We start from the raw sequence: 27399 nt of genomic DNA on the forward strand, positions 1-27399 counted from the left end.
TTGTATTAGCCATAGAAGAGATCTGTCAGTGTCAAACACGCTACAGAACATTAATAGAATGATTGAATCCTGGGAACATGGACGTATTTCTATAGCCGTAATAGTTAAAAGAGGTTGCAATGACTGCAAGGTTCCAGGCATTCATCCTGACCAGACAAAGATGGCATTGCAGAAATCACGGTGTGTCCTATTTTTTTTTTGTGAAATATCCATGTAACCGTGTAATGCTGTCAGCTGGACTGCAAAGATATTTTATAAAAGGGTTGGGTAAATACTGATCTCTCCTTTCTACTAATGGAATTGGCAGGGAATTGATGGGTTTATGTGAGTTACATTAACAAATATCCCTACAGAATTTTCAGTAATAGTTGTTTAGGACAGGGTGAAATAAAATAGAAAAGCTTTCTAATGCAATCGCTCCTGAAGTGCCTCTTTGACTTGGTAATGAAATGGGCGCACAGCTTTTTCGATGTTGAGCTGGCTTTTCATCTGCCTTTGGAAGACCCTTAGAGAGTGGGACCCACAAGAGAAATTGGCAGATTAATTATGGTACAGAACAGGAAAATGTCCAAAGGGAGCCTTTGAACTTCTGGTTGAATTTTCTGCAGTACCAATTGACTTAAAAGCCTCGGCAAAGTGTAATCCTGACAGGTCTGAGAAGAAGGATCAGAGCTGGTCCGTAGTCCTATCTAATCATCTCCAGAGCCAGATACTAAATGTGCGGCACACTCTGGTTCCTCAGAGTAAAGGTCCGTCTAACAACGACTGCTTATATCCTGGCAGAAGAAGGGATGAAGATCTAATATCTGAGCTCAATATTGTAGCGAGCACACCTTTGGCCTCACATGTGGGTGACTACTGACAGTCCGGTGTCAATATTACTGAAATTTGTAGAACAGGAAAGCTCGCACTACTCGTACCGAGAGTATATTGCTTTATCGAAATGTTCTGGTATGTCTTACAGGAGGCATGGCACGCACCAAAATTCTTGTCTTTTCTACACCAGAAAACTTTCATATAACTTTTATTAAATTTACATGCCTTGCCCGTCCTCCGTGTCCTTCTGTAATCTAAGTAATGGAGAAAAAAATATTACGACAATACTGTTTTTTTGTCACTGAGCATGGCTTTTCGAAAAGCCTAAATGAATATAAATTACCCTACCTGAAGCAGAAGCTTGTTTTTTTCAGAGCAATTTAGTCTATGAGTATATTTACGAAGAATCGGAAGAGAATATAGGACATGGGTTATACCGAGCCAGATACAAACCCAGGACCTTAAAACTCGAAATCAACCATTCCACGTCCTGAGCTGCCCAAATTGTGCAAAAGGTGTCACAAAAAGGTGACGTTTTCTACCTCCTGATGGATCCTGTATGGGATAAAATCCGTATTATATATATAGTGAGCCAGTGGAAGAAGGGAAATCAACAGCCACATATCTCTGCTGTACAAATGCCACACATTAATCATAACTTTTCTAATTTTGTTAAGTACAAGCAAAGCAGGAGCAATTACATTTTTCTTTACTTAGATTCTCACAATTTCAGCTCTTCTGCATGGATTCCATGGTCATTCATTGTTTCCCAATATCCACACTATAAAATTCAATGATGACGGATAAGGATTAAGGGCTTTCATATGAGGGACACTAATCTTTAAAGTAAAGTTTTACATGGGGTAGGGTTGACCATCTCCTTCTCAGTACGCACTAAGGATCCTGTAATGTAAAGAGTTGGAGATTTTCTTTTCTAGTCTTGAACATACTAAAAAATTGCACAAAGCAGAACTATAAACTGGTCTGGTTATTATATTGAAGTATTGAAATATATACCAGAGGAGTTGTGCACATGGCTGAACCATAGCACTGATCCTGTATGGCAGTGCGTGTAGGCTGTAGGATCCGATTCTGGCTCCATAAGTAGGCTGCAAGTGTGGGCTTCTTTAGACAGCATTTCTATGGATGTCTGTATGAACCAGTACTCACACAAAGTGATTTAATCAGATAGCTTAACTCTACTGCAGAGGCATGTATGAAGATTCTAGAAGTTTTATTTTCTAGCTGAATTCTTGTATTGTGCACAATCGTAGTAGGTAAAAAGACAATTCTGAACCAGAGCTGTGTCTAGAGATGAACCTTAGATGAATATGGCTGACGAACATTGACACAGGAGGAAGAAGGGCGGGGTTACTTACATCAGAGCTGGGCTACAGGAAGAGAGAAGGGACAAACTTCTAAAAGGCAAATTTTATTGCATAGCAGTATAACAATAACACATTGACAATACACTACTATATGATTCCCAAGTTGTGGGACATGAGAGATCCTTTAGTTCAGAGCCATACTGCCTTCTCGGGTGACCAGAGTTATACATACCCCCGGTCAGAGCCTGTTTAGTGATGCATCCGCCCAGTAGACATGGCCGATTAGAGGGCGCAGCCTCGCTCCTTACACGTGTATGGAAGCGAGGCTGCGCCCACTGGCCGGATGTATGTATAACTGATACATACCCTCCCGGCTCAGAAACCGGCGAATCCCCGCAGTCCACAGTGCATGTGCTTTGAACATTCACAAGTCTGCAGTCACACAGAGTAACTGCAGACTTATCGATTTGGACCGGACAACCCCTTTAATAACCGAGTCTAATCTGTAAAATCGATGAGAATAGAACAGAAGGCACTGATCCACTTTTAAAACTGATGGATCAATGAAACCCTATGGGTCAATGCGTTGTCCAAGAAAAGCAGACAGGACACAGACGTGTGTGCATGCAGCCTTACTAAAAGAACACAAATATATTTTGGTATAGGATCTACCCCAGCCACTTTACCCCTAACTGCAGCAAATTAATGTTAGTACTTTCCTTGCTTATGCACAGCCTTCATTGAGATTCCATGTCATGGTAGCTCAGCTAACACTAAAACCAATGTAAGTCTAATACTGTAGACTGTCACAACCAAATCTATAAATGCAATTTCCACAACTCTGGCCATTCATGTCCTATGGCTGGACAATTCCATAAAAATGGGTCCCATAAGGATATGAGCTGATTTGAGATACTAAGCACACACCTCCCAGTCAAAAAGCAAGCGGTAGTAAATATTTCTCTGATAGGGTGTTATCTGCCGACGCGCGCTCCTGTTTTCCTAAGGTTGATTAATCATGCGCTCGCTGTGTAATAACAGAGACATCATTGTTTCCTCATCAATGAAACATAAGTATCCAACCGCAAACAAGCAATCGCTGAGGAGCAACCGATTAAGAAATGACACAAAAATATGAGCGGGCCGGCGGAGTTTGATTCTATCGCACCTAAATCATCTTGGAGCCCATTATTGTGGGGTAAATCACTGCGTAACGCTCGTCTTTTCTATTAAGCCCTCTGGGTTAGGGGATTTCTAATGACAATCCTTGAGATTACAGGATTTAGCATTGTATTTAAGCAGGCAATTTGATGCGGAACGCCGGCTGAATCACTAGCCGCTTCTGAAATACTTTTTTTTTCTGATTTACCGTAATTAAAGTAGCTTCTATTTATAGCGACTGAGAAAATCCATTGAAAGGTTAGGAGAAGCGAGCATCTTGCAAGTTTATAATGAACAGGAGGGTCAGTCACTGATCATCTTTGATCTACAATGGCGCCTTGTTTATACGGAGGAGTTGTGACCCGCGGGTGCACTACGCCCCCTATTGTTGGCATTAATGAAAGAGGCTATTAACTGCTTCTTAATTTAAAGCGCCGCTCTTTCCAGATTCTGAGTGCAGAGATTGATGCACAGAGGAGGGGAATTAATTTGGGTTCATGACAAGTAAAACGGGGGGGGGAACCAAAAGGGTTGGGAAGGAGTGACGCTTCTGGGTGACATAATCAATGCATACTTTTTCCCTCCCTCTCTTTCAGCTTTCTGGATCCGCTCAACCTTCCGATTTTAAACTCTTGCCTCCCTCCTCTCCTCCAGAGAACCAGGATCCCGTTAATTAACAAACAAACGTCTTTCTCCTTTCCATGTCTCTCCCGACACTTCCAGGCCACTATGTGACATTAACTCCCTTCCTCCTCGTTCGCTCCATACCGGGGAATCAGGCTTTTTTCTAGTATTTCTTTTTTTTGTTTTTCTCTTTTTCTGCCAATTTAGTGATCTAGACAAAGACTTTTGGAATAACAATGACAGCACAGCCCACCAGAAATGGAGCTCTTACCCTCCAAAGGAGTTTATCCTAAACATTTCACCTTACGCCCCCTATGGTGACCCAAGGCTGGCCCTCAAGTGAGTCTTTCTATTGCCTGGTATGGTCGTATGTAGTGAGTATGTACAACTCCCCGACTCCTCTCACACGCCTCCTCCCACCTGCTCCTCTAACCCTCGCTCCACTTCACCCCCATGGGCGGATAAGCCATGGAGACGAGCAACCCATCCTAGCTTCCTCTAACAGACGCACCCCCTATCTAGTCTCCCTTCGACCTCTACTCCCTTTCCACTCAATGCCAGGAAGGGTTGCCCGTTAAAGCAGAGTGTGCTCTACATCCGCACTGTGTGGTCTGATTCACTAACACGCCTCTTTCTTCCTGTGGCTGGCTAGCTGTCTGGTGCCTCTCCCGACAGATTTTCTCCATGTTAACCCTATGTTGTTTCTTGAGATGTGGAACTTTTTACCGTCATCATACCCAGGCTGCCGTCTTCCTCCCTCTTCTAACGAAAGATGCTTTGGGTTATTTTTGTATATGTTGTATGATGCTATTGGTTTACAGAGCTGACCTATCTCTCTTTCTCTCTTTTTTTTATCTGGTGTCTTTGTTTTGTGTGTATATGTTTTTTTCCGCCACTGTTTGTTTCTGTCTTCACATTTGCGTGTCCTTTCTTTGCACGTGGGCGTTTTTTCAGTGGCACAGTATTGTCTGGTAGTAAATCAGCTGCATGTGGCACCTCTGGTTTATTGGATAAAGATGGTCGGATGGGGGACAAGCAGTTTCGAAACGAAAGCATGAAGATCAGTATGTCTTCCCAAAGCCATCACAGCGAACCAGGCCTGGGAAAACCAGGAAGAGGTCGTTGGCACACCGTACAGAGTCACTTGGCATCCGGGAATCTCAGAACCAAGTGAGTGTTCGAGAAGTTCAACAACCAAAATTTCATAAAAGCCACTTCAACAAGTGGACATCCCAGCTTTCTTTTCCAAAAACAATTTACACTGTTATGATTCTATAAAGAGGCTGGACAGACATCTGTCTGAGATGGTTTAGTAAATCTTGTATTGAGCAGGGGGTTGGACACGATGACCTTGAAGGTCCCCTCCAACTCTAACATTTTATGATTCTATAAAGAGGCTGGACATACATCTTTCTGAGATGGTTTAGTGAATCCTGCATTGAGCAGGGGGATGGACACAATGACCTTGAAGGTCCCTTCCTACTCTAACATTCTATGATTCTTTAGGAGACATTTTACTGAAACAGAGCCCTTAGGTCATTCATACAATACAATGGGTCTATCTTTTGTTATTCTCGTGACACACACCAATTGCAGCAGTAGGACCTACAAAGTAGAAGAGCATAAGTCCATAGAAATAGAAGATGGATTTTTAAAAAGTAGGAAAACTTAATAGTAAAAAACAAATTTTATGCAAAGGATCCTGAGCTCCAGACCAGTCCTGGAGCAAATATATATAATATAATGGTACTTTGTCTCCATATCCTTATTTTTCTGAGATTTGTATGCAGAGAACATTTGTTTTGTACAGAAAACATTTATCATGGTGTCCACTTCTGTTTACTATTAATATGGGCTTGCGGATTGGATTAACTTTTAATATTATTCTGTTTTGGCATGAAAATTTTATATTCAGAACATGGTTAAAGAGGCTTCTCCACCAAAACTATATTTGTATAAAATTCCAATTTACAATGCAGGCTGAGATGAGGAATGGCATGACCCGATTACTGTCAAAGTGATTGTTATCTGTACATGCTTATCTTCTTAAAGGGCATCTGTTAGCAGGTTATGCTATTTAATTTGAGAGCAGCATAATGTAGGGGCAGAGACCCTGATTCCAGGGATGTGTCACTTGTTTAACAGCTTCAATAGTAATTTCAATACGATCAGTGTTTTATCATCATAAGATTATAACTTCAGGATTAGGTGTCACGGGCAAGCCAGTCCAGTTAAACTGTGTAACCCCGCCCCCACCACTGATTGCACAGTGTACACAGGAAGCTGCCAATCAGTGGTGTGGGTGGGGTTATACAGAGCTCAGCATTCCGAGCACTGCTAGATCTGCAGTAGTGAAAACTGGGATTCTACCAAAACTGCTCCAAGCAGCCCAATAAGTGACACATCAGTGGAATCAGGCTCTCTTCCTCATTATCATGCTGTACAAAAAAAAAACAGCTTTTTTTCCCAGAAACAACATTTTTCTTGTCCGTGGGCCATGTTTGGTATTGCAGCTAAACCAGATTCACTTAAGCTGCAATACTTTACACAGCCCATGGACAGAAATTGTGCTGTTTTTAGGAAAAAAAGCTGATTTTTTTTCTTGAAGGAAGTTGTAAGGCAGCACAATGTTGCAACCAGCGTGTCGTGGTTAACATGTGTTTGCAGCTCAAGACTGAATTAACACTAAGCTAAGATCAGAGAAGGGAAATGGCCAAATCAAACATCACACTAATCGGATTTTTGGAAAAGGTAAATATGGGTGGAGAACCACTTTCAATGAAGTTGCAGGACAGATTTTATAGATCAAGGCAAGGAGAAACAATGCATAGAGAATATAATCGTTTAAAGCATTTTTCCAGATAAGAAAAATCTCTGCTTTTTTTTTTTTTGCAAAAATAGTGCCACTTTTGTCCATAGGCCGTACCTGGTACTGCAGTTCGTTCCATTCCAGTAAATGTGGCTTAGCTTCAATACCAGACATAGATCATGGACAAAAGTGGTGCAAACATTTTTTTCTAATCCTTTTAACCCATACATGTTCAAAATTTGCATGTTTACATATAACATGCTGTTCATTTGCTTCGATGTGGATAAAATCTCTGACTAGTCTGCAGCATTAGAAGAAAGCGAAGGCTGAAAGGAGAGGTCAGATGACAATTGAATTTAGCCAATAAAGGCCAAATAATTCTGGCACCAACGTGTATAAATTCCATCAGACTGTGCAGCCTCTGATCAGGTTGCCAATATATCTAACACCTTGTTGTCAGCATACAAAGGCGGAAATCAATGAAATTTGTACATTCTGGTTCCAAACCTCTCAAGGCTAATGGTTCTCATCAATGCAGCTCTGCTGTGTTTTTACTGCCACAGGGCGATCATACTGACTCCATACCGGGGAGACATACATTTCTGAGGACTGACAAGTATGCATATTAACAAGATCATTCAAACTCATTAACTAAAATGCGAAAATGATAATGACTAATCCTCAGCAGGTAATTGTTTGTGACTGTTCAAAATGAGTTGGACTTGACTAAGGAAAGGCTGACCCTTTCGGACTCTCGTACCCCACCTCAATCACTCTCCCCCTCCTCCTAATCATCCCCATTAGCAATAACGACAGACAGCTGTGGATTTGGATAAATGGCCTTTATTTATAACATTAACCATCTTAACCTTATTAACATATTATTGACATGATATAAGGAAAGAGGTCATTGGAAGCCACTCAATAAAACCCTGGCGCCATCAGCTGCTCCTCTTCGTCCTCAATCGCAACGTGCCGATTCGGAGGCCTTCCTGCTGGATGGTGCCCCATAAAATTTTCCCTCTAAGACCTTGGCCAAGTTGCGTCCCGTGGGTATTCTTTACCATTTACCAAAACAAACCAAACGGGTCCCTCCCCTCCTTCATCATACTGCCATTAGCTTTCCAAAGACCTAATCCCGCCAGCTGCCATGACATACTGCTTAACCGAGCTGCCACAAAATAGCCCCCCAAAGGTCAAAACCATCAATCAAATTTATGTTGAAGGGCGGTAGGGTGGGAGTGGGACGCTGCTCCACCTACGGACTGCCCCTAACCGTCCCTGATCAACTTATATACCCCACCTCTCTCACCAATCAGGTATGTCCATGTTTTTTCCGCACCCCCTCTATGTCCTCCTCTCCTGCCTTTAACCCTGCCCCCCTTTTCCATACCAAATGCCATTTTAATAAATCTCATGCCATGCCCCCCATAACCTGGACTTCCAATATTAAAAAACCCACCGTTGGCCTGGGCATGCGGCCTCCTAGTCATGGGGCCCTATCTTCTAGCCCCTTTGGGTCACAGTCCTGGCCTTACTATCTCTCCTCAAGGTTTACTTTTCATGTACCAATGGTGGGAACCATGTTTCTTTAAATTATGACCAGTTAAAAGGATTTGCCAAGGTTAAGAAACAGTTTTCTTTCTCCAGATGCAGGATTCACTTAAAGGGATCATCTCACCATATAGAGAAACCATATAGCAGCATATGGAGTGGCTGTACATCAATAGTACCCAGCCCCATGAGCAGTGGCATAACTTAAAGGGGTTATTTTGAACTTTTTAACATTTTCCCTATTGGGCTAAGCACATATTGGCAGGTAGTTGCTAACTACCTGCCTGTTCTGCCATATAATGATCTATCCTGGTTCAAAGCGGTCACAGACCGCTCCTGCTGGCGATTCTCCTGCTTCCTGTGATGTCATGTCGACAGAGCAGCTCCTTCTCTTCCATTCCGCTCTGTCACGGGGCGTCACTGCCGATGTCATGTTGATTGGCAGCTGGCTCCCTGTTGCGTTAAAATGAGTTGGCTTTCAATTAACATAACGTTGGCAGTGATGCCCAGTCTACAGAGCAGAGCAGAAGAGAAGGAACTGCTCTGTCGATGTGACGTCACAGGATGCAGGAGAATGACTGGCAGTAGTGGTCTGTGAACACTTTGAGCCAGGAGAGATCAATGCAGGGCAGCATCGGCAGGTAGTTAGCAACTATCTGCCAATAAGTGCTTATCCCCATACGAAAAATATAAAAAGTCCCGAATAACCGCTTTAAAACTCATTGGCCCCAATGTACAATCTCCAACAGGGCTCCGAACTATCACAGGTCTTTAATAGTATTGGTCTTTTCATATAGACCAAAAGGACTAGAGATAGGAGAAAGACTTCTGTCCACTGGCCATGTCAGTACTTCGTGTCCACTGGACGGAAGGCGGGAATGGCAGGAGTTAAGGAGTTTCGTTGATCTCCCGTCCAGCGGTCATGGAGTGCTGACCTGGCCAATGGACCACAGTCATGAAAAACATTTTTCCTATCTCTAAATGGGACCTTTTGGGCCACCCGAGGCTCCAGGTCCAGGTGCAACTGTAACCCCTGAAACACAATTGTTTTGCCCCTGTTCTGGAGCTCCGCCATATAGGCTCTGTACACATGGCTATGCCATGTCTTTATAATTCTTTAGACAAAAGAAATACAGAGTTCTTAGGATTACTTAAGGTGATGAAAAAAAAACAGACAGTAATGAGTAACTGATGATCTAGAAGATACATTGTATAATTAACTCTTGGACAATTTCAGTATTATTGTACGATCCATTTTCTGTGCCGAATTAGAGTGTCACCGGGTGAAAAAGCGGTGTCCTCTTTTGCCCTGGCGCTGTCATGACTTCAGGGTAAAGCCGACATCTGGTAACCAAGTCCCAGGATATGGACATGATGCATCTGGAGTGAATAACTTCTTTTTCCAATCAGCTCCTGCATCTTCCCGCTTTCGAGCCTGTCTGCTCAGGTTGATTTGCAGTGTGTCACTGATTTGGATCCAATCTCACTGACTCTTTTTAACCTCGAATTCTTGTAGACACGTCCTCAGCACCGCTGATTGAAATGAGCACTTCTACCAAATTGGCATTTTGATGTAGACTCCCATTGCAGAGAGTTTAGTTCAGACGTGTTGACATTTCTGGTCAAGAGCCGTTTAATGTAATATTTCTTTATTGAAACCTGTTGATGTTAGGTACAATAGGAGACGTTACTGGATGGATTTACATTACATTAGAATTTACTAGCATATCTAATTCCTGCTAGAAAAAAATATAAGCCCTTAAAGAAGACTTGTCTCCAGGTCAAAAGTGGACAGTTAGTTTTTGCATTTATTCTTTTCCTGCTGCTGCCCTGAGTATTCCAGTTTTTGTTTCTTTAGAATCCGCCAAACAATTCTAGAGATATGGGCCTTTTTATTTAGTGCTACTTTTGATGGTCTTTACCAAGGGGGTGTGGCTCGCAGGGTTATTATGCAGAGCAGCCTAAAAACACGCCCTCTAGAGACTGCTGCACACATCTGAACCCAGCACTTTATTTATGTGGCTGGCGTTCTATTTATTTAACCACCCGATTAGTGGGAATCCCACATTGATCTAACAGTTGAAGGGAATCCGTTAGAACATTTTGAGCATGGTGTAGGGGCAGAGAGCCTGATTCTAGCAATATGTCACTCTGCTGTGTTTTGCTGTTTCAATACAATCAGTGTTTTATCAGCAGGAGACTATCACTACAGGACAAGCTGTCTCCTGCCTCCTAGTCCTCCTGCTGTGTATGACTCCGCCCCACCACTGATTAGTAGCTTTCTGTCACTATACAGTGAACACAAAAAGCAGCCAATCAGTAGTGTGGGCGGGGTTATACAGGGCACAGCATTCCGAGATCTGCAGCAGAGAGAACTGTGATCCTATCACAACTGCTGCACCCAGTAAACTAAGAGATACATCTCTGGAATCAGGGTCTCTGCCCTTACATCATGCTGCTATCAGATTACATAACAAAAAACTGCATACAGTGGATATGTAATACTTTATTTACATGGCTGTAGGATACTTCATTATATTGGGTATTTGATTTATGGTCTTCAGAAAGTTATGAGTGCTTGATGTCTGAGCTGTGCCTTAGGATGATCTATTAAATACCATGTGTTTTGCAATAGCTGTTTTTGCCCAGGGTGGACCCATCATTGAAATGAATGGAAATAGTACTATGTGCATATATATGGGCTGTTATTGAAGATTCCTAGCTCAGTGTCTTGATGTTACCCCCCTCACATACGACAATTACTAAAGACACAAGGCCATGACTATGGGATGAGCATATGAAAGATTGACAGGCAGAGGAGAAGAAATGCAAGGAATAAGTGAATATACTCCTATAATGGTTGATTACTAGGACAGCGAAGCCTACAAAAAGACTGACTAAAGTAACAAGTTAGGAAACAAGGTCAATTTCAATTTATTGGATTTTTCGTGTAACTTGACAAAAGCTGTAAGGTTAAGTTCCCACAATGAATATTTGCTGCATTTTTTATGCTGCAGATTTTCTGCATCATTTCTGCACCCACTGGCTAAATTAGATTACATTTTTTTTTGCTTTTTTAGTGTCTTTTTTTTATTGTTTTATTTCAGCTGAGGTGTTTGTTTCCTTATTGGTATATCATGTTTTAAATAAGAAACCCTCAGTTTTGGAAACTTCTTGTTATTTAACTTTCAGAAAACGTTATTCATAAAGTCACGTGTGGATTATATGCGTAATTACTGCGTTCCGGCTGAAGGAACGCAATATAAACACATATGCATTTTTTATCTGCAAGTTTTCAACATTTAATTTAAGTCTATGGGGAAAATCTGCCAATAAAACGCATCTTTACCGCAAGAGAATGTCATGGGGCTCACTAGGTGAGGTGGCTCCTCTAAGCCAAAGGTCCGGGTGGGCTCATGGGCCACGTGTATCAGTGCAACAGATGGGTGAACCATGCAGGACACAGCAGACAGGAGACTGTTAGCAGAGGTACTGAAGGCCGCAGGCAGACAGCAGACGTCCTGAAGACCATAGACAGCTTGGAAAAGTACTGAAGGTCACAGGCAGAAAAATAACTGAGGGACTGGAAGCCAGAGGGAGCCAGGAGACGTCCTAGAGACTGCAGACAGGTTGCTCAGATACTGAAGGCCGCAGACAGAAAGGTAACTGAGAATCTGAAAGCTGCAGGCGGACAGGAGACGTCCTGAATACCATACATAGGTTGCAGAGATACTGAATGCTGCAGGCAGACAGGTAACTGAGGAACTGGAAGCAGGCGGACAGGAGACATCCTGAATACCGTAGACAGGTCGCAGAGATACTGAATGCCGCAGGCAGACAGGTAACTGAGTGACTGAAAGCTGCAAGCAGCCAAGAGATGTACTGGAGACCACAGACAGGGAACTGTGCACAGACAAACTAAAAGTCTTAATACCAAGACACAGGTGTGTTCCTCGGTAGGCCTTATAAAGGCCTAGGCAGCTCAACACATGGGAGCACGTCAGGCCACTTGCATAGCCTGATGTGGAGCACAAGAAAGTTTGGTGGACCGGGAGGTAGGGGGCAAAGCCCAGACCTGGGACAGGTGTGTAGCAGAGAAATTGACATATTGCAGATTTAAACAACGCACCGTGGGTCAGTGTTTGTAGCATAAAAAAAAGCGCAACGGCATGAGATTGGTATAAATCCCATCCACTTTGCTGGAACGGTAAGACGCTGTGATTTTTGTGTATGAAAATTCACAGCGGAAAAAACTCACCAACTATGTGGGACTTGAGCCTAAACCTTTTTTTCCACTTCAGTCATTTACTGCATATTCTGGAGCTCCCATCATCTGCTCAGTGTCCTCCTGGATTTTTCCAAAAGCTTTGGTCTTCAAAATAATGGTCAGGGAACCTCTATTCTTTTAATTGGTGGAGCTTTCAATGATGGGTGCCCCAACTTCTGAAGCATTTATGCCATGAATTGTGGACATTGCCAAAGTGGGAAAACTCTCACAAAAACGTAAAAAAAATGGGGATCACGTTAACCATTGTATTTAAACAATGTACAGCACAATGAGACAGAAACCATTCACACATTTCCATGACTCCATCGATATCGCTCATCATATCTATTATACTTTTCCCTAAAGTTACAGCACATTTGGTTCATTCTGTATAGCATATGTGTTTGGCATGTTATCTGTAATATCTGAACCCATGCCATATTACAGAATTTCCGTACATATGGTGCAGATAATTGTTTTATTCCCTTTCTGCCTACCCAGAAAACAGAGCAGCTTCCTACTTTAATGTTAGATTTTTTTTTTATTCCTATCCCAGAAGACTTTTGGTGTGAGATGAGTTTACAGGGATGCTATAAAAAGCTTTCCCTGACATCCCACTCACCACCTGCCAACGTGGCACACGTGCCTCAAATTGCAGAGTGCACATTGAGAACCAACATTTAACCTTCTGGCTGCCTGTGACTGTATATTCTTTTAAAAGGAAGGGATGATCGTCCTGTTTTAAATCCTGAACTTCCAGTCAATTACATAGATCTGATAATGTCAATTGGCTTCGAGCTTTTTAAGAAAATGTCAAATCTGGCATTGTGTTTAGCCAAAGGCAAAGTTATCAGAAGGTCACGCACTCAGCTGAAGTATCTGACGCATGCTGCACTGGAGGACACTGGCGCATGGCTGGCATGCTCTCCCTTCCGCCTTGATAACATATTGATAGGACACCATGATTGGTGGGTGTCTGACCATCTAGAGACCTATCAGTTCTCCAAAGAATAAGGATACATGTCATTTGTAAATGAGATCTAAAATTTTAATTTTTTAGTTATTTATTTCCTCATGCAGTAATTTGGATGGGGATTATCTATGAGACTGACGTACAATTCTCAGCATGAACGAGTACAGCCCCTATGAAAAGTAAGATTTAAATCAATATCTCACTGAACACAAGAAGAATTTACCAAATTTTGACAGACTGAGTTTCATTGAACAATTTTTAACCAATAACATGAAAGTAAGGTGAATAATATGAATTCCAATACAAAATCTTCAGTTGTAATCAAATTAGTTGGTGAAAAATGAGTATACCCCACATCAAAAATGTCTACATCTAGTATATTGTATGGCCTCCACGATTTTTAAGTACAGCACCAAGTCTTCTAGGTATGAAATGAACAAGTTCACGACATATTGCAACATCTATCTTTTTCCATTCTTCAAGAACGAGCTCTTTTAGAGCCTGTATGCTGGATGGAGAGTGATGACAACTTGTCTCTTCAGAATTCCCAAAAAATGTTTGGTAGGGTTCAGATCAGGAGACACTTGGCCACTGAATCACTTTCACCCTGTTCTTCAGAAATGCAACAGATATTTGTTTTGGATCATTTTCATGTTGGAAAAGTGCACGTCTACCAAGGGCACAGAGTGATGGCAGCATCTTCTCTTTCATTATAGAGTAGTACATCTGTGAATTCATGATACCATCAATGAATTGTAGCTCCTGATCCCAGCAGCTCATGCAGCCCAACATAAGGACACTGCCACCACAACCTTTCACTGTAGGCATCATTCATTTAGAAGAATGAATTTAGAAAAATGCATGGTGCCTATAGTGAGACATGGTGGTGGCAGTGTCCTTATGTGGAGCTGCATGGGTGCTTCTGGTGTCAGGGAGCTACATTTCATTGATGGTATCAACAATTCACAGATGTACTGCTCTATATTGAAAGAGAAGATGCTGCCATCACTCCGTGCCCCTGATAGACGTGCACTTTTCCAACAGGACAATGATCCAAAACACACATCTGTTGCATTTCTGAAGAAGAATAGGGTGAAAGTGATTCAGTGGCCAAGTGTCTCCTGATTTGAACCCAACGAAACAACTGTGGGGAATTCTGAAGAGACAAGTTGTCATCACTCTCCATCCAGCCTCTAAAAGATCTCGTTCTTGAAGAATGGAAAAAGATAGATGCTCCAATATGCCACAAACTTGCTTATTCCATATATGGCGCCCTGTTACGCACAGGTGCCACACAACCCAGTAGGGTGCATGGATGGACTTCTCCACAAGAGGCCCTCATTACATTCACACACCTCCACCCTACAACCTCAGACCAGCAGAGGGAGCCCGCAAGGGATATATATAGGGAGGGTGGAGTCAGGCAGCTCAGTCAGAAGTTAGTTTAGTGTTTAGTCTGAGAGCGTGCTGACGCTGAGCGCAGCGAAGACGCCGCTCATCTGCTGCTGCCGTAGTGAGGGCCCTGAGTGCGGCCGACGGCAAGGAGGAAAGGAGAGAGGAGTTGAAGGGGCAGAGGAGCGTACCAGGCTCACCCCGAAATATACACCGGACACCGGGTCGGCGCCTACAGGGACCCTTTATACCCAGTAGGGACCACCAGATACCTGGAGGACTATAAGTCCCAGGCCGACCAACGCTGACTACTGTACCAGGGCTAGGAGTCACGGAGGTCCCAGCGTCCAGGGAGAGTGATCTGCAAGAGAAGGCCCTACCACCAGGTCAGCAGGTGCAAGAGAGAGAGACAGTAATTAAGCGAGGCCTAGCTCCAGGCAGGTCAGAAGCTTAGCAAGTGGAAGCAACGGATCAGGAGGCCCTATACCCGCTCACTGGGGAGAGTCCAGAAGTGCACCCTTCGTACCGAGTACCGTGGACCATACCTGCATCTACACCAGTAAAGGTACCGAAGCGAACCCCCGTGTGAGAGTCTGTCATTGCCCCTGAACCGCCCTGGCCGTCTCTCACCCGTACCACCATCCATTACTCCACGCTGCCCTAAGGCCCGCTCCACCTGTGGGGAGCCGTTCCATCACAAGCTGCCCTACCATCTGCCTCAGAGGACTGCTCCGCAGCGGCGGCCCCCTTTGGCCGCATTCCACAGGTGGCATCACGAACACTATTCCAAATCCCCTATAAATAATTCCCCTTTTGGGTGACCGCCCTGGGCCACGGACCGGGCCAGCCACCGTGATATACCCCACCGGTATCCATAGAGGCCCGGCTGCCAAGTACCCCACGGCCCTGGGGGCGCGTCACATACCTAGAAGACTTGCTGCTGTCCTTAAAAATCATGGTCTCATACCGAATACTAGATTTTGGCAGTTTTTGATGTGGGGTGTATTCATTTTTGCATCAAATAAATAATTTGAGAAAAACTAAAGATTTTGTAATGAAAGTTATATTATTAGCTTTATTTTCATGTTATGGGTTCAAATATGTTCTATGAAAGTCAGTCTTGTCAAATTTTTCTAAATTGATCTTATGACAAGTGACATATTGATTAAAATCTTTTCAAAGTGGGCATACTCACTTATGCTAAGCAATGCATATAATTAAGTACAGGGCATGGCTGAGCATCCCTGCAGGATGCCGAATCTTGTGATCGATGGGGGTCTTAGCAGTTGGACCTCCAGCGATCTTACACTTGTCATCTACCCTGTGCTTAGCTAGTAAAAGTTTTCATGTGTCAACTCCATTAAGATATCTGCACAGGACGATGAGATGGAGGTGTACTAAGCAAAAATAAGCAAAGTAATACAACAAATTGGAGTTTGTGGTATACAGTGAAAGTTTTGTGTGACATTTTTACACCAACATCAGCATTTTTCATGAATTAATAGGGCACTCCTATCTCGTACATTTATGGCAGCTCCATAAATATGCCATAAATGTATAGCAGAGATGGGTCCTACCAATCTATCTTGAAAATGGGACCCTATCATGCTCTGTTGTCAATGGAGAAGACTTCTGACCATTCTCAATATAGACTAGGAGGACCCACCCCTGCTATATGTTTATGGCATATTTTGTAGATATGCCATAAATATATAAGATGGGAATACCCCTTGAAGACAAAGGGGTATGGCAAAAAGGAGATGTAAAATATGATAAATTGTTACAAACTATGTGTACAATTGCATCATGAAAATGATTTGTGTGTATGTATGCCAGCTAGTAAGTGATACAAGAAAGAAAAAAGTTTGCCAAATTGATCAAAATAGAGGGTGTAGTGTGACGCAAGTCATGAATCCTGGCACACTACGGGCTACTAGCTTTGGGTGGTCTTTGTAAAGTGAATGAAAACTTTCTTCTTCTTCGAGAGTGTGTAATATTCGGGATATTTCTAACTGTATTAATCAGTTAAAAAGAACAATAAAGCTAACGCAAAGGTTCAGCTTCCAGCCATCACATAAGTAACATGAACTTCAGTATGTTCATTGGCTCAACCAAGCAAATCCTGCCCACAAGGAAAGGTAGCCGACATCTCCAATTAAAAAAATCCAGTTTATTTAAATATCCATTACAAAATCCGCCCGGCAAAGAACACTCACCGGACAACAATTATGTTTTGCTATTTTGCCAGGCTGATTTTTTTAATGGATATTTAAATAAACCGGATTTTTTATTGGAAGCTTCTTTGGATGTCTTTTCTTTGTGGATATTAATCCTTGTCGTCCCGATTGTTCCTCCTGATTCTTACATATGCTCTGATCTGACTTCTGTCTGGTATGTACTTTCCACCCTGCGTTGCCTATCCTTCACCTTTTTCCTTTCTTTCTTCTTTTCCACTTTGTCTAAGTTATGAAGACCCTACTCTGCCAGCAGCCACTACTCTTGATCATATTCCCATCTCTGGGGGAGACTTAAAGTGTCAACGTCCTCGCACACTGCTTCGCCAGCAGAGCCTCCAGCAACCACTCAGCCTCCACCAAAAGCACAATCACTGCCAACCAACCACCAGCCAGAGTCTGGGACAGCTCCAGATGCAACAACAGCCTCCATCATCCAGCAGCAGCAACACCAGCAATCCCCGCTCCCAACGCACAGGCCAGAACCGGCCACCAACCTCAGCTGGATCCAAGCACAGGACAGCTGGCATCAGGAACCGATCCAACCCAGGCAGCTGGGACCATGTGGTTGGTCAGATTCGCAATCGTGGTCTGGACATGAAATCTTTCCTGTAAGTCACTGTCCATTTCTTCCAAACTGTTGTATTCTTTTCTTGCTTCCTCCGTCTCCTCCATTGCTAGGACCTAGATAGGGAATAATACTGGAAATACTAACCATGAATATATTTCCTTGACCTGCATGGAACAGATGTCACAGATGATGTCTTGAAATTATAGATGTCTTGAAAGGAGAAAGTGAGTGATTCATGGAGCAGAAACCATATGTGACACCTATCTCTGAGAACACTGCTCACTAATGGCTGTTATCTAAGGGTGCACCATCCATGAGACAAGATGGGAATTTCATCTCCTTTCGTGTCTTAAAGGGGCAGCATTTGGCACAAGTAGATTTGTGTAGAGATCTTTAGCCAAAACTAATTGTTTTATCTGTTGCTATAGACTGACCTTTTCGAAATACAAGCTCTACTAGAACTAATACCCTAAATGGGATTTTTGCCATATTGACTATTTGCTAATCTACAACAAAAGAATCTTGTGGACTTTGGTTTCATTCGGCATGTTACTCCAGACTTCAAATCTTAAAGGGATTGTGTCACCTCAACTGACATGCAGGGGAATAAAGTGCCCTATAAAAATCGAAATGCTACTCTGTTCTGCAGAAATTAAGGTTGAATCTAATAGGCTAATTGTGGTGCTCGGGGCACCCTTGTTGTGGCCAAGAGGATTATTTCATTGTTCCGCCCTCTGGTTATGTCCCCTTTTCCTTCCCTGGTGATTGACAGCTCTAGCCGGCCTGAGCTATTTCTGTAGACACTCCAGGGAAGCCAGCGGTGTCGATCACCACTGAGTGACGCAGGGAGATGCAAAAACGGTGGGTGGAACGGTTCACTGAATCTCTTGGCCACACCAAGGGTGCACTGAGCACCTCAATTAGCATATTAGAATGAACTTCAGTTTCTACAGAATGGAAAAGCAATTAACATTTTTAGATGGAGGCAGCGATTAGAAGACTGAGGGCTCGCTCATCACCGTATTTATCAGGCGAACGCTATCTGAATTTTTATCGGATAGCACTCGGACCAATGTTATTTAATAGGTCAGTGCTGATTACCGATTTCGTTCACTGACCAAATCTGTCTGTGAAATAATAGTGGCATGCTGCGATTTCACTCCAAAATCAGAAGCCACTCGCCCATTAAAGTCTATGGGTGCATAGAAAACATCGGACTGCACTCGGGTGACATCTGAGTGCAATTCGATTTCCGCACTCACACAGTGGAGAAGATGGAGACCTTTTGTTCTCCATCTTCTCCTCATCTATGATTCTCTCATCTGAGCGAATCAGATCACACTAAGTGGACACTTGGATTAAACTCGAATTAGAGTTTGATCCGAATGTCATTACCATAATCTATCTGATTTTCTCGGAAGAGAGAATCTACGCTCATGTGACCCTGGCCAAAAGGGGCAGTTTTTATCGGCTCAGTATACCTTACAAGACTATTCATTGATTCATCAAAGTGTTTTTACCAGAAAAGTGGTATAAAACACTTTGAAAAACTGAAAAATTTTTGTGCAACGTGGAGTTGTGCAAACATTTTTTGACTTAACGTTTTCAAAATAGTTTGAAGCTTGTAAAATTCCGCAAAAGTTTCTAGCTAGGCTCGGGGTGGCACACACTCCTGCAAACCTACCCACAGCCGCACCAGCATCGGCTTTCCATTGTTGATATAAATGCAGTGGTGAAGTCAAGTCTACATCATGTGACTGATGCAGCCAATCACTAGACTCAGAAGAGATGTTGATGTGGATGGCACCAGACCTCTGAGCCCAGTGATTGGCTGCAGCGGTCAAGTGATGTTGAAGTGATATCTCTGCAGCAGTAATATAAAAAAAAGACCAGTGGAGAGCAAGCCTGGGGGCAGATTTATCATTGGTGCAACCTGTGCAGCCTCACAGGGGCCAAAAAGGTAAGGGGGCCCCATTACCACCTTCAAAACATGTAGAATTGTGCATTATGAGGAGATATTGGACTGCAAAGGATACATATATTGTTCTTGCACAGTGGCCTTTTTCTGTCTGTGTCCAACAGTGGAGACAACTTAGGAGAGGTATTGGGTAAGTACTGCTGTATTTCTTATTTTATGAGAAAGAAGCTCATGGAATAAAAATAAGTTTAAACTGGACAACCCCTTTAACGAGATCAGAGAGTTCATCACTTTATTAGATGGTATTACCGCACTAATGAGCATATAAATGTCCATATAGGCTAACAATATTTAGATTTGAGAGCCCTCAGTGGTTGATACCTTTAATGGCTAACTGAGAAGATGGTAACAAATTGCAAGCTTTCCAGACTACTCAGGTCTCTTCATCAGGCATCGAGTAGTCTCACAGCTTGCAATTTGTTATCATCTTCTCAGTTAGCCATTAAAAGGTATCAACCACTGAGAACGCTCAAATCTAAATATTTTTCTATCTACTGGCTAACACGGTACAAAGATATATATTTTTCCTGTATCATATAGGCTAATACAGTTGCCAGGGAGAGATGGAGTAAAGACCACTTCACATAAAGGCCAGGAAGTGATCGGATACATACTTTGGGGTCAATTTCATCAAAATTCGAAAAGTCAAAAAAAGTTTGCACAACTCCATGTTGCACAAAAATGTTGCAACTTTTTGAAGTGTTTTGTGCCAGTTTTCTAACACTTGAAAATTGGTGTAAAAACTTTGAAAAGTTGCAACATTTTTGCGCAGTGCAAAAATTTTTTACATTTAGTGTTTTCACACTAGTTTGAATCAGCTCCACCAAAATTGACGGGGCGGAGCAACGCTCGTCCATCAATTTCATACAGACTTCTGGTGTTTTGTACAGCAGAAATGCTACCCGTCATTGACTGGAGTAGCAGTTCTGGCACGGTGCATGGAGGTGCACATCATTCCAAAGGGGAATTGAATTCATTAAGTGGTGTGCCCCTTTAAATGAATTCGGAGTCTTCTACTCCAGCAAGACTGGCTTAGCGTGAGCATGAACTACACCAGTCTTAATGAATCAGCGCCATACAGCCTTATCTGTATGCCTTGGACTGGCCAACAGGAGAACAGGAGAATCCTCCGGTGGGCCCCTCTTATATGAACATCCTGCAGAAAACAGGATATGTCAACTTATAGAGTATACTTCAGTGACCAGTGAAAAAAGTTAAATAATTCAGGATTTAATTAAATGGATAGTCAAAAAAAAAAAAGAAACGAAAAAGACCACCTAAATAGAGTAAAAAATAGATGTTTCTAATAAAAACCTGTTAAAATATTTAGTGATTTTCCAATGGTATCTTTAAAACCTTGTTCTGCCCTGCGAATGTGACTGTCAGCCAGTGGGTAGAATTGCGCTTTACGTCTCCCTGATAGAATAGGGAATACAGACCGACCTGCAACCAGCTATCATGTAAAACAAAAATTTGTTTTGGAAAAACAAATTACTCAAATTGATTTAGTTGTCAGATTGTTGACTGATACACGTGTGTATTATCTATAATTACATATCTCGCATCATTTGTTATCTTACAGAGAAAGTGGCCTTGAAAGCTGGCTGTGATTACCAGTGCAGCGTACTTATCTACTAAGGGAGCATTTTTAAAGGGAGCAATGTTTTACATTGGGTGAAGAGGGAATCCGCCAGCTATTCATCGAAATTGAAGTAGCGCTCTACTCATCCTTTACATAAGCTGCAATTATCATTATAAACATTGTGCTTTTAGGTATAATCAAATCTGGACACAATTATAATTATTACATGGTAGGTAAGGAGCCTGTTACCAGATCTGCATCAGTCACAGGAACTTACACCTCTGGGCTCCACTGACAAAGATGCAATTTAATTTTGTTTATGGGCTACAGTATTGATGATTTTTTTTGGGGGGGCACAGTATACAGCAAAATGGCATATCATCTCATAATCTGAGCCTTAGCTGGTCGTAAACATAAGTTGGACCACAGTCCTGCTCTGCCCCATCTATACTGAGATCAGATGACACAAGGTAATACCAGAGAAAAGGACCATCCAGATTGAGGTCACCTTGTCGCGGTGGGATGACTTTTACACTTTTTTGATCAAAAACAGTGCCTACGAAGTACCCTATGTTATTTACTAGTACTATTACTATTTACTTACTTACAGCAGGGTATAAGCTCATTTTATTTCTATCTTAGGTTTTGTAAGGTTAAATTTGGCAGAAACTGCTGATTTCAGTAGGACAATAAAGGATTGTGTATAATGACAGCCTAGTAGATCTCCAATGGTAAATATAATGAAAAAGAAGGATCAGACACGCTAGAGTTGATCATGTGTGATCCTTTGTTTCCTCAAGAGACAGGTGCATAACTATAAAAGGTGCAGTGGTTGCAGTTGCGCCCTAGCCCTGAAACCTAGGTGGGCCCAAAAGGTCTTTTTGGCCCATATAAGAAGATTTAATGCTAAATAAAAATCTATAATATTTTGTGGCCGTGTTGGTGGATTTTGCAGGAACATGAACATCAAGTTACACCACTATGGAGAGATAAACAGAGATGTCCGAGAAACACCAGTAGGTCTCAGTGGACCATCTGATCCATGTCTTATGTAGCACCATTGCATGCACCAAAATACCTGCAGTATCTGCTGAAGATGAAATGTACAATCACATATTGGCCCTTTAAACAAATGCCCACCCATGTTCTTCATGGATGAGCTGGGCTTCTTAGAATGCATAATAAGGAAGGCCAATTAAGATTTGTCTCTAGTTGTAGACCCCCTTCTAGGATGTAAAACAAAAATTTGTTTTGGAAAAACAAATTACTCAAATTGATTTAGTTGTCAGATTGTTGACTGATACACGTGTGTATTATCTATAATTACATATCTCGCATCATTTGTTATCTTACAGAGAAAGTGGCCTTGAAAGCTGGCTGTGATTACCAGTGCAGCGTACTTATCTACTAAGGGAGCAATGTTTTACATTGGGTGAAGAGGGAATCCGCCAGCTATTCATCGAAATTGAAGTAGCGCTCTACTCATCCTTTACATAAGCTGCAATTATCATTATAAACATTGTGCTTTTAGGTATAATCAAATCTACCAAACGGGTAACTATCATCATTTCAGAGTGTGCAGCTATAAAATAATCATTTTTTTATTAAATGTATCATGTTGAAGAAAAAATATATCTGTATGTCTGTGGCGCGGGGCGGCAGCCGCAGGCGAGCTGCGGCAGCCGCAGGCGAGCCACTTGTCTTCTCCTGTCATGCCGCTGCACGCTACATGAAAGAGGGTCCTGGCTGGGTGTTGGTGTTAGTGTTGTGTGGGCCTTACACCCGTGCAGGTCGCCTTTAGCCGATGGTGTTGGCAGGCCAGGACCACGAATTCAACAGATTAATAAAGGAGACTTCCGTTCAAACATGGGGACTTCTCTGAACTTGATAAGGGTTATGTACAAGGGATAACGGGCACACAGTCTCAAGCACGTTTCCTTCACAATAAGAAGCCTTTCCAGTCCCACTGTATCCTTCCTCTGTAGTCTACTCCAGGGCTCTGGAGACTATCTGTTTTGTCTCTACACTGCTATAACCCAACTTCTAGGCCACAGTCTTGATCAGCGAGCTTCTCTCTACTCACTGAGTGGTTCCGCATCCTATCACTATGGACGCCCTGGATCTACCGCTCGGGACACCCACTAGTCCCACGCTCCCAGTCCTCTTTAGGTCCGTCACCTTCGGCACTAGCAAACTCTTGAGTTTCTCTTATCTGATAATGCCTTCTGGAAGGTCTCTCAGTCTCCTCAGTAACTCTCTTTAGGATCTCGCTATTGCTCGCTCCAGTCTCTTCTAGCTGTTTATCACCCCTTGGCAGCACTGCACACTTGTTACTCTCCAAACTCTATTCCACAAAGCACAGTCCTGTCCCTATCACTAATCCCTCCACCTGTGGGCTAGTCCAAAACACTTAACTATTTCTGACCCTGCTGTCTGTTGCTGGGCAGAACTTCCTTATACTATGCACTACATTACTTCTCTTACGCTATAGATTCCCAATAACACTGCTACACACTATGCATATTATACAAACAATACTTAGTACACAGGCAAACTCCACAATGCAATACAATTAACATGACACAATATATACAAAGATACATAACATAATACACATGACGTGATGGGTGTCTTCAGGGGCAGGAACATGACAGTTCAGTACACACCCCTTCATGACACTGCACAGAATTATCAAACTAGGTGCATGAAATTAATTCACAACAGAACTTTTGGGCTCGGACTGTACTCAAGTCACTTGATGCAACTTTTTTATTCAACTCATTCATATTTTTTTTAAATTTTATTTTAAAAAGGAACATGCCTGTTTGGGACGCAAGGGTAGCAATGGCATCTGGACACAATTATAATTATTACATGGTAGGTAAGGAGCCTGTTACCAGATCTGCATCAGTCACAGGAACTTACACCTCTGGGCTCCACTGACAAAGATGCAATTTAATTTTGTTTATGGGCTACAGTATTGATGATTTTTTTTGGGGGGGCACAGTATACAGCAAAATGGCATATCATCTCATAATCTGAGCCTTAGCTGGTCGTAAACATAAGTTGGACCACAGTCCTGCTCTGCCCCATCTATACTGAGATCAGATGACACAAGGTAATACCAGAGAAAAGGACCATCCAGATTGAGGTCACCTTGTCGCGGTGGGATGACTTTTACACTTTTTTGATCAAAAACAGTGCCTACGAAGTACCCTATGTTATTTACTAGTACTATTACTATTTACTTACTTACAGCAGGGTATAAGCTCATTTTATTTCTATCTTAGGTTTTGTAAGGTTAAATTTGGCAGAAACTGCTGATTTCAGTAGGACAATAAAGGATTGTGTATAATGACAGCCTAGTAGATCTCCAATGGTAAATATAATGAAAAAGAAGGATCAGACACGCTAGAGTTGATCATGTGTGATCCTTTGTTTCCTCAAGAGACAGGTGCATAACTATAAAAGGTGCAGTGGTTGCAGTTGCGCCCTAGCCCTGAAACCTAGGTGGGCCCAAAAGGTCTTTTTGGCCCATATAAGAAGATTTAATGCTAAATAAAAATCTATAATATTTTGTGGCCGTGTTGGTGGATTTTGCAGGAACATGAACATCAAGTTACACCACTATGGAGAGATAAACAGAGATGTCCGAGAAACACCAGTAGGTCTCAGTGGACCATCTGATCCATGTCTTATGTAGCACCATTGCATGCACCAAAATACCTGCAGTATCTGCTGAAGATGAAATGTACAATCACATATTGGCCCTTTAAACAAATGCCCACCCATGTTCTTCATGGATGAGCTGGGCTTCTTAGAATGCATAATAAGGAAGGCCAATTAAGATTTGTCTCTAGTTGTAGACCCCCTTCTAGGATGTCCATAGGCTCCAATTGAGTATATTAATAGAGGTTATCCAGGGGCTACATAAATTCAACAAAACAAAATATTAAAGGGATATTCTCAAGATTGGAAGTTATCCCCTATTCTTATCATAGGGAGTAACTTCCTGATCGCTGAGGGTGCAACCACTGGGACTGCCGCTGATCCCGAGAGCCAGGGCTCTTGTGGTCGATCGTGTGCCCTGATGCTCCACTCAATCTTAAGTAGGTGCTGAAGATCAGCCGAGCGCAGTGCTCAGCAATCTCTGGGGGTCCCATTAAGAATGAATAGAGCAGCTGTGCACATGATTGACGATCGTTGCAATCAGAAGAGCCCCAGTTATGGAGAACACAACTTGTGAACTTGAGAATATCCCTTAAAATAAGTCAAAATAAAACCTAAATAAATGTACTGGAGGTTTCTATCTCTCCTCTTCCACCGTTCAGTGGGCATTTAATGATTCATATTTCTATTCTTCGAAGACCAGATGACCTTTTAAGTTACATTTAAGATGAGACCGGTGACAGTAAAGGACCTCTTGCTTCTTTCTGAATATTACGCCTCTCTTCATATTTGGGCCCATTTTCTCTTTTTATTGTTATTGCAAAGAACAATCACCCCAGCTTCCCAGCCTGGAAATTAATAATTGTGTTTCCAGTCTGCTCTGTTACCAGACAGGGCTTGCCGCCTGCACTTAGGGTTACAAAAAGAAGCCGAAAACACGTGTTTTATACTTTAATCTCATCAATTAACAGAGACTTCTACATGAAAGAGAACAATTAGTGTGTTGGCCAGACGAGAAAGTATCAGGAACAGAGAGATCTGTTGTTCCTCCGAGCACGGCTTCCTTTATCCATTCTATTCTGTCTACATTAAAGGTGCACAGTCACTTTTAACGGGAAAACATACGCTTCATTTATCTGCCATCTGTATCCTTTCCTTTTAACATTCTACTTTGTGGCATGTTGCTAAAAGTGGCGACTAAATCAGGGCTGTTATCAGAAAAGCGATGACCAAAATATCATCTCTTTAAGCAGAAGGATCTACAGTTCTTCAGAATTTCATGCCATTCACTGAGAATTAATTAATAATTATCTAGGAGAACCTCCGAGTGTCATAGAATTATGTCCAATGTTACTTCTCATTTCCATGGTTGGCACTCTGGATTTGGTGATACTTCATGGTTTCATGTTCTTGTAATTGCTTTAACCAGCAGAACTTATTGATAGACGCATGATGGAGATGTACAGTAACTGATACGTCTCTTTAAAGCTCCATGAGATACTACTGTGAACATGGATAACACTGTATCTACTGGATTTATTGGTGATGGCTTATGAATACATGGAACTTAATGGCTTACTAAAGACATACTCAATCACTGCAGCCTATGTAATGGGTTTACACGATATACATTCATAAAGTGTTAGGACCCCCATATTTCTGATATTGATGGATTCGGCCGGCGGTCTAATGTGTATGGCCGAATCCAACTGATTGCTGTAAGAAATATAGAGCACGCATGTCCAATTTCAGACTGCCAATCGCTTTGTTCTCTTTTGAGATAAGACACTTAGACAGGCGGCTTTCTCATAGAGAACACAGGATCATTTGGTCAAGCGTTCTTGTGTATGGTAGAGTCGGCTGAGTTGGCTGTCGGCCGAAGCATCGTTCGACCAACATCTATCTAATATGTATGGCCGGCCTTAAGCCTTCTCGTACACATTAGATAGCTGTCAGTTGAATGAACGTTCAGCCGTCAGCTATCTGTTTGGAACTCTTCAAAAAGAGTCTGGACAGACATCTGTCTGAGATTGTTTAGTGAATCCTGCATTGAGCAGGGGGTTGGACACAATGACCTTGAAGGTCCCCTCCAGCTCTAACATTCTATGATTCTATAAAGAGGCTGGACAGACATCTGTCTAAGATGGTTTAGTGAATCCTGCATTGAGCAGGGGGTTGGACACGATGACCCCAGAGGTCCCCTCCAACGCGAACATTCTATGATTCTATAATTCTATCTTGCCCGACTCTCACATAGACAGGAGCACTTACTCTGACCAGCGATCCTGTGTTCTCTGTAAGAAAGTCTCTTCTGGTGTCGACTAATCTCAAAAAAGTAAAAGAATCAACAGTCTGAGATCAGAGATGCCAGATCCTTAACTTCCCCGACAATCATCTGTAGGGCCCCATACATATTAGACTGTCGACTGAACTCGTCGATA

The 27399-nt window shown here is 42.4% G+C and overlaps 1 protein-coding gene across 6 annotated transcripts in view; it reads left to right on the top strand.

Moving 5' to 3' along the window:
* The window catches only part of SYT7 (synaptotagmin 7), a 752204-nt gene that overhangs the window by 497263 nt on the left and 227542 nt on the right, over positions 1-27399 (top strand). For 3 of the 6 annotated variants that reach the window (XM_073657964.1, XM_073657965.1, XM_073657967.1), the window contains 3 exons: positions 4137-4268; positions 4884-5099; positions 17389-17769. The exons of 1 other annotated variant lie outside the window; for it this stretch is intronic. In XM_073657964.1, coding sequence (XP_073514065.1) covers positions 4137-4268; positions 4884-5099; positions 17389-17769 — 729 coding nt within the window. The remainder of the gene's footprint in view (positions 1-4136; positions 4269-4883; positions 5100-17388; positions 17770-27399) is intronic. 2 more of the 6 variants (XM_073657966.1, XM_073657968.1) reach the window with 2 other exon arrangements.

This window comes from Phyllobates terribilis, unplaced genomic scaffold (assembly GCF_046119375.1).
Source record: "Phyllobates terribilis strain yellow unplaced genomic scaffold, ASM4611937v1 Scaffold_13__5_contigs__length_258822181, whole genome shotgun sequence".
Classification (NCBI taxonomy): domain Eukaryota; kingdom Metazoa; phylum Chordata; class Amphibia; order Anura; family Dendrobatidae; genus Phyllobates; species Phyllobates terribilis.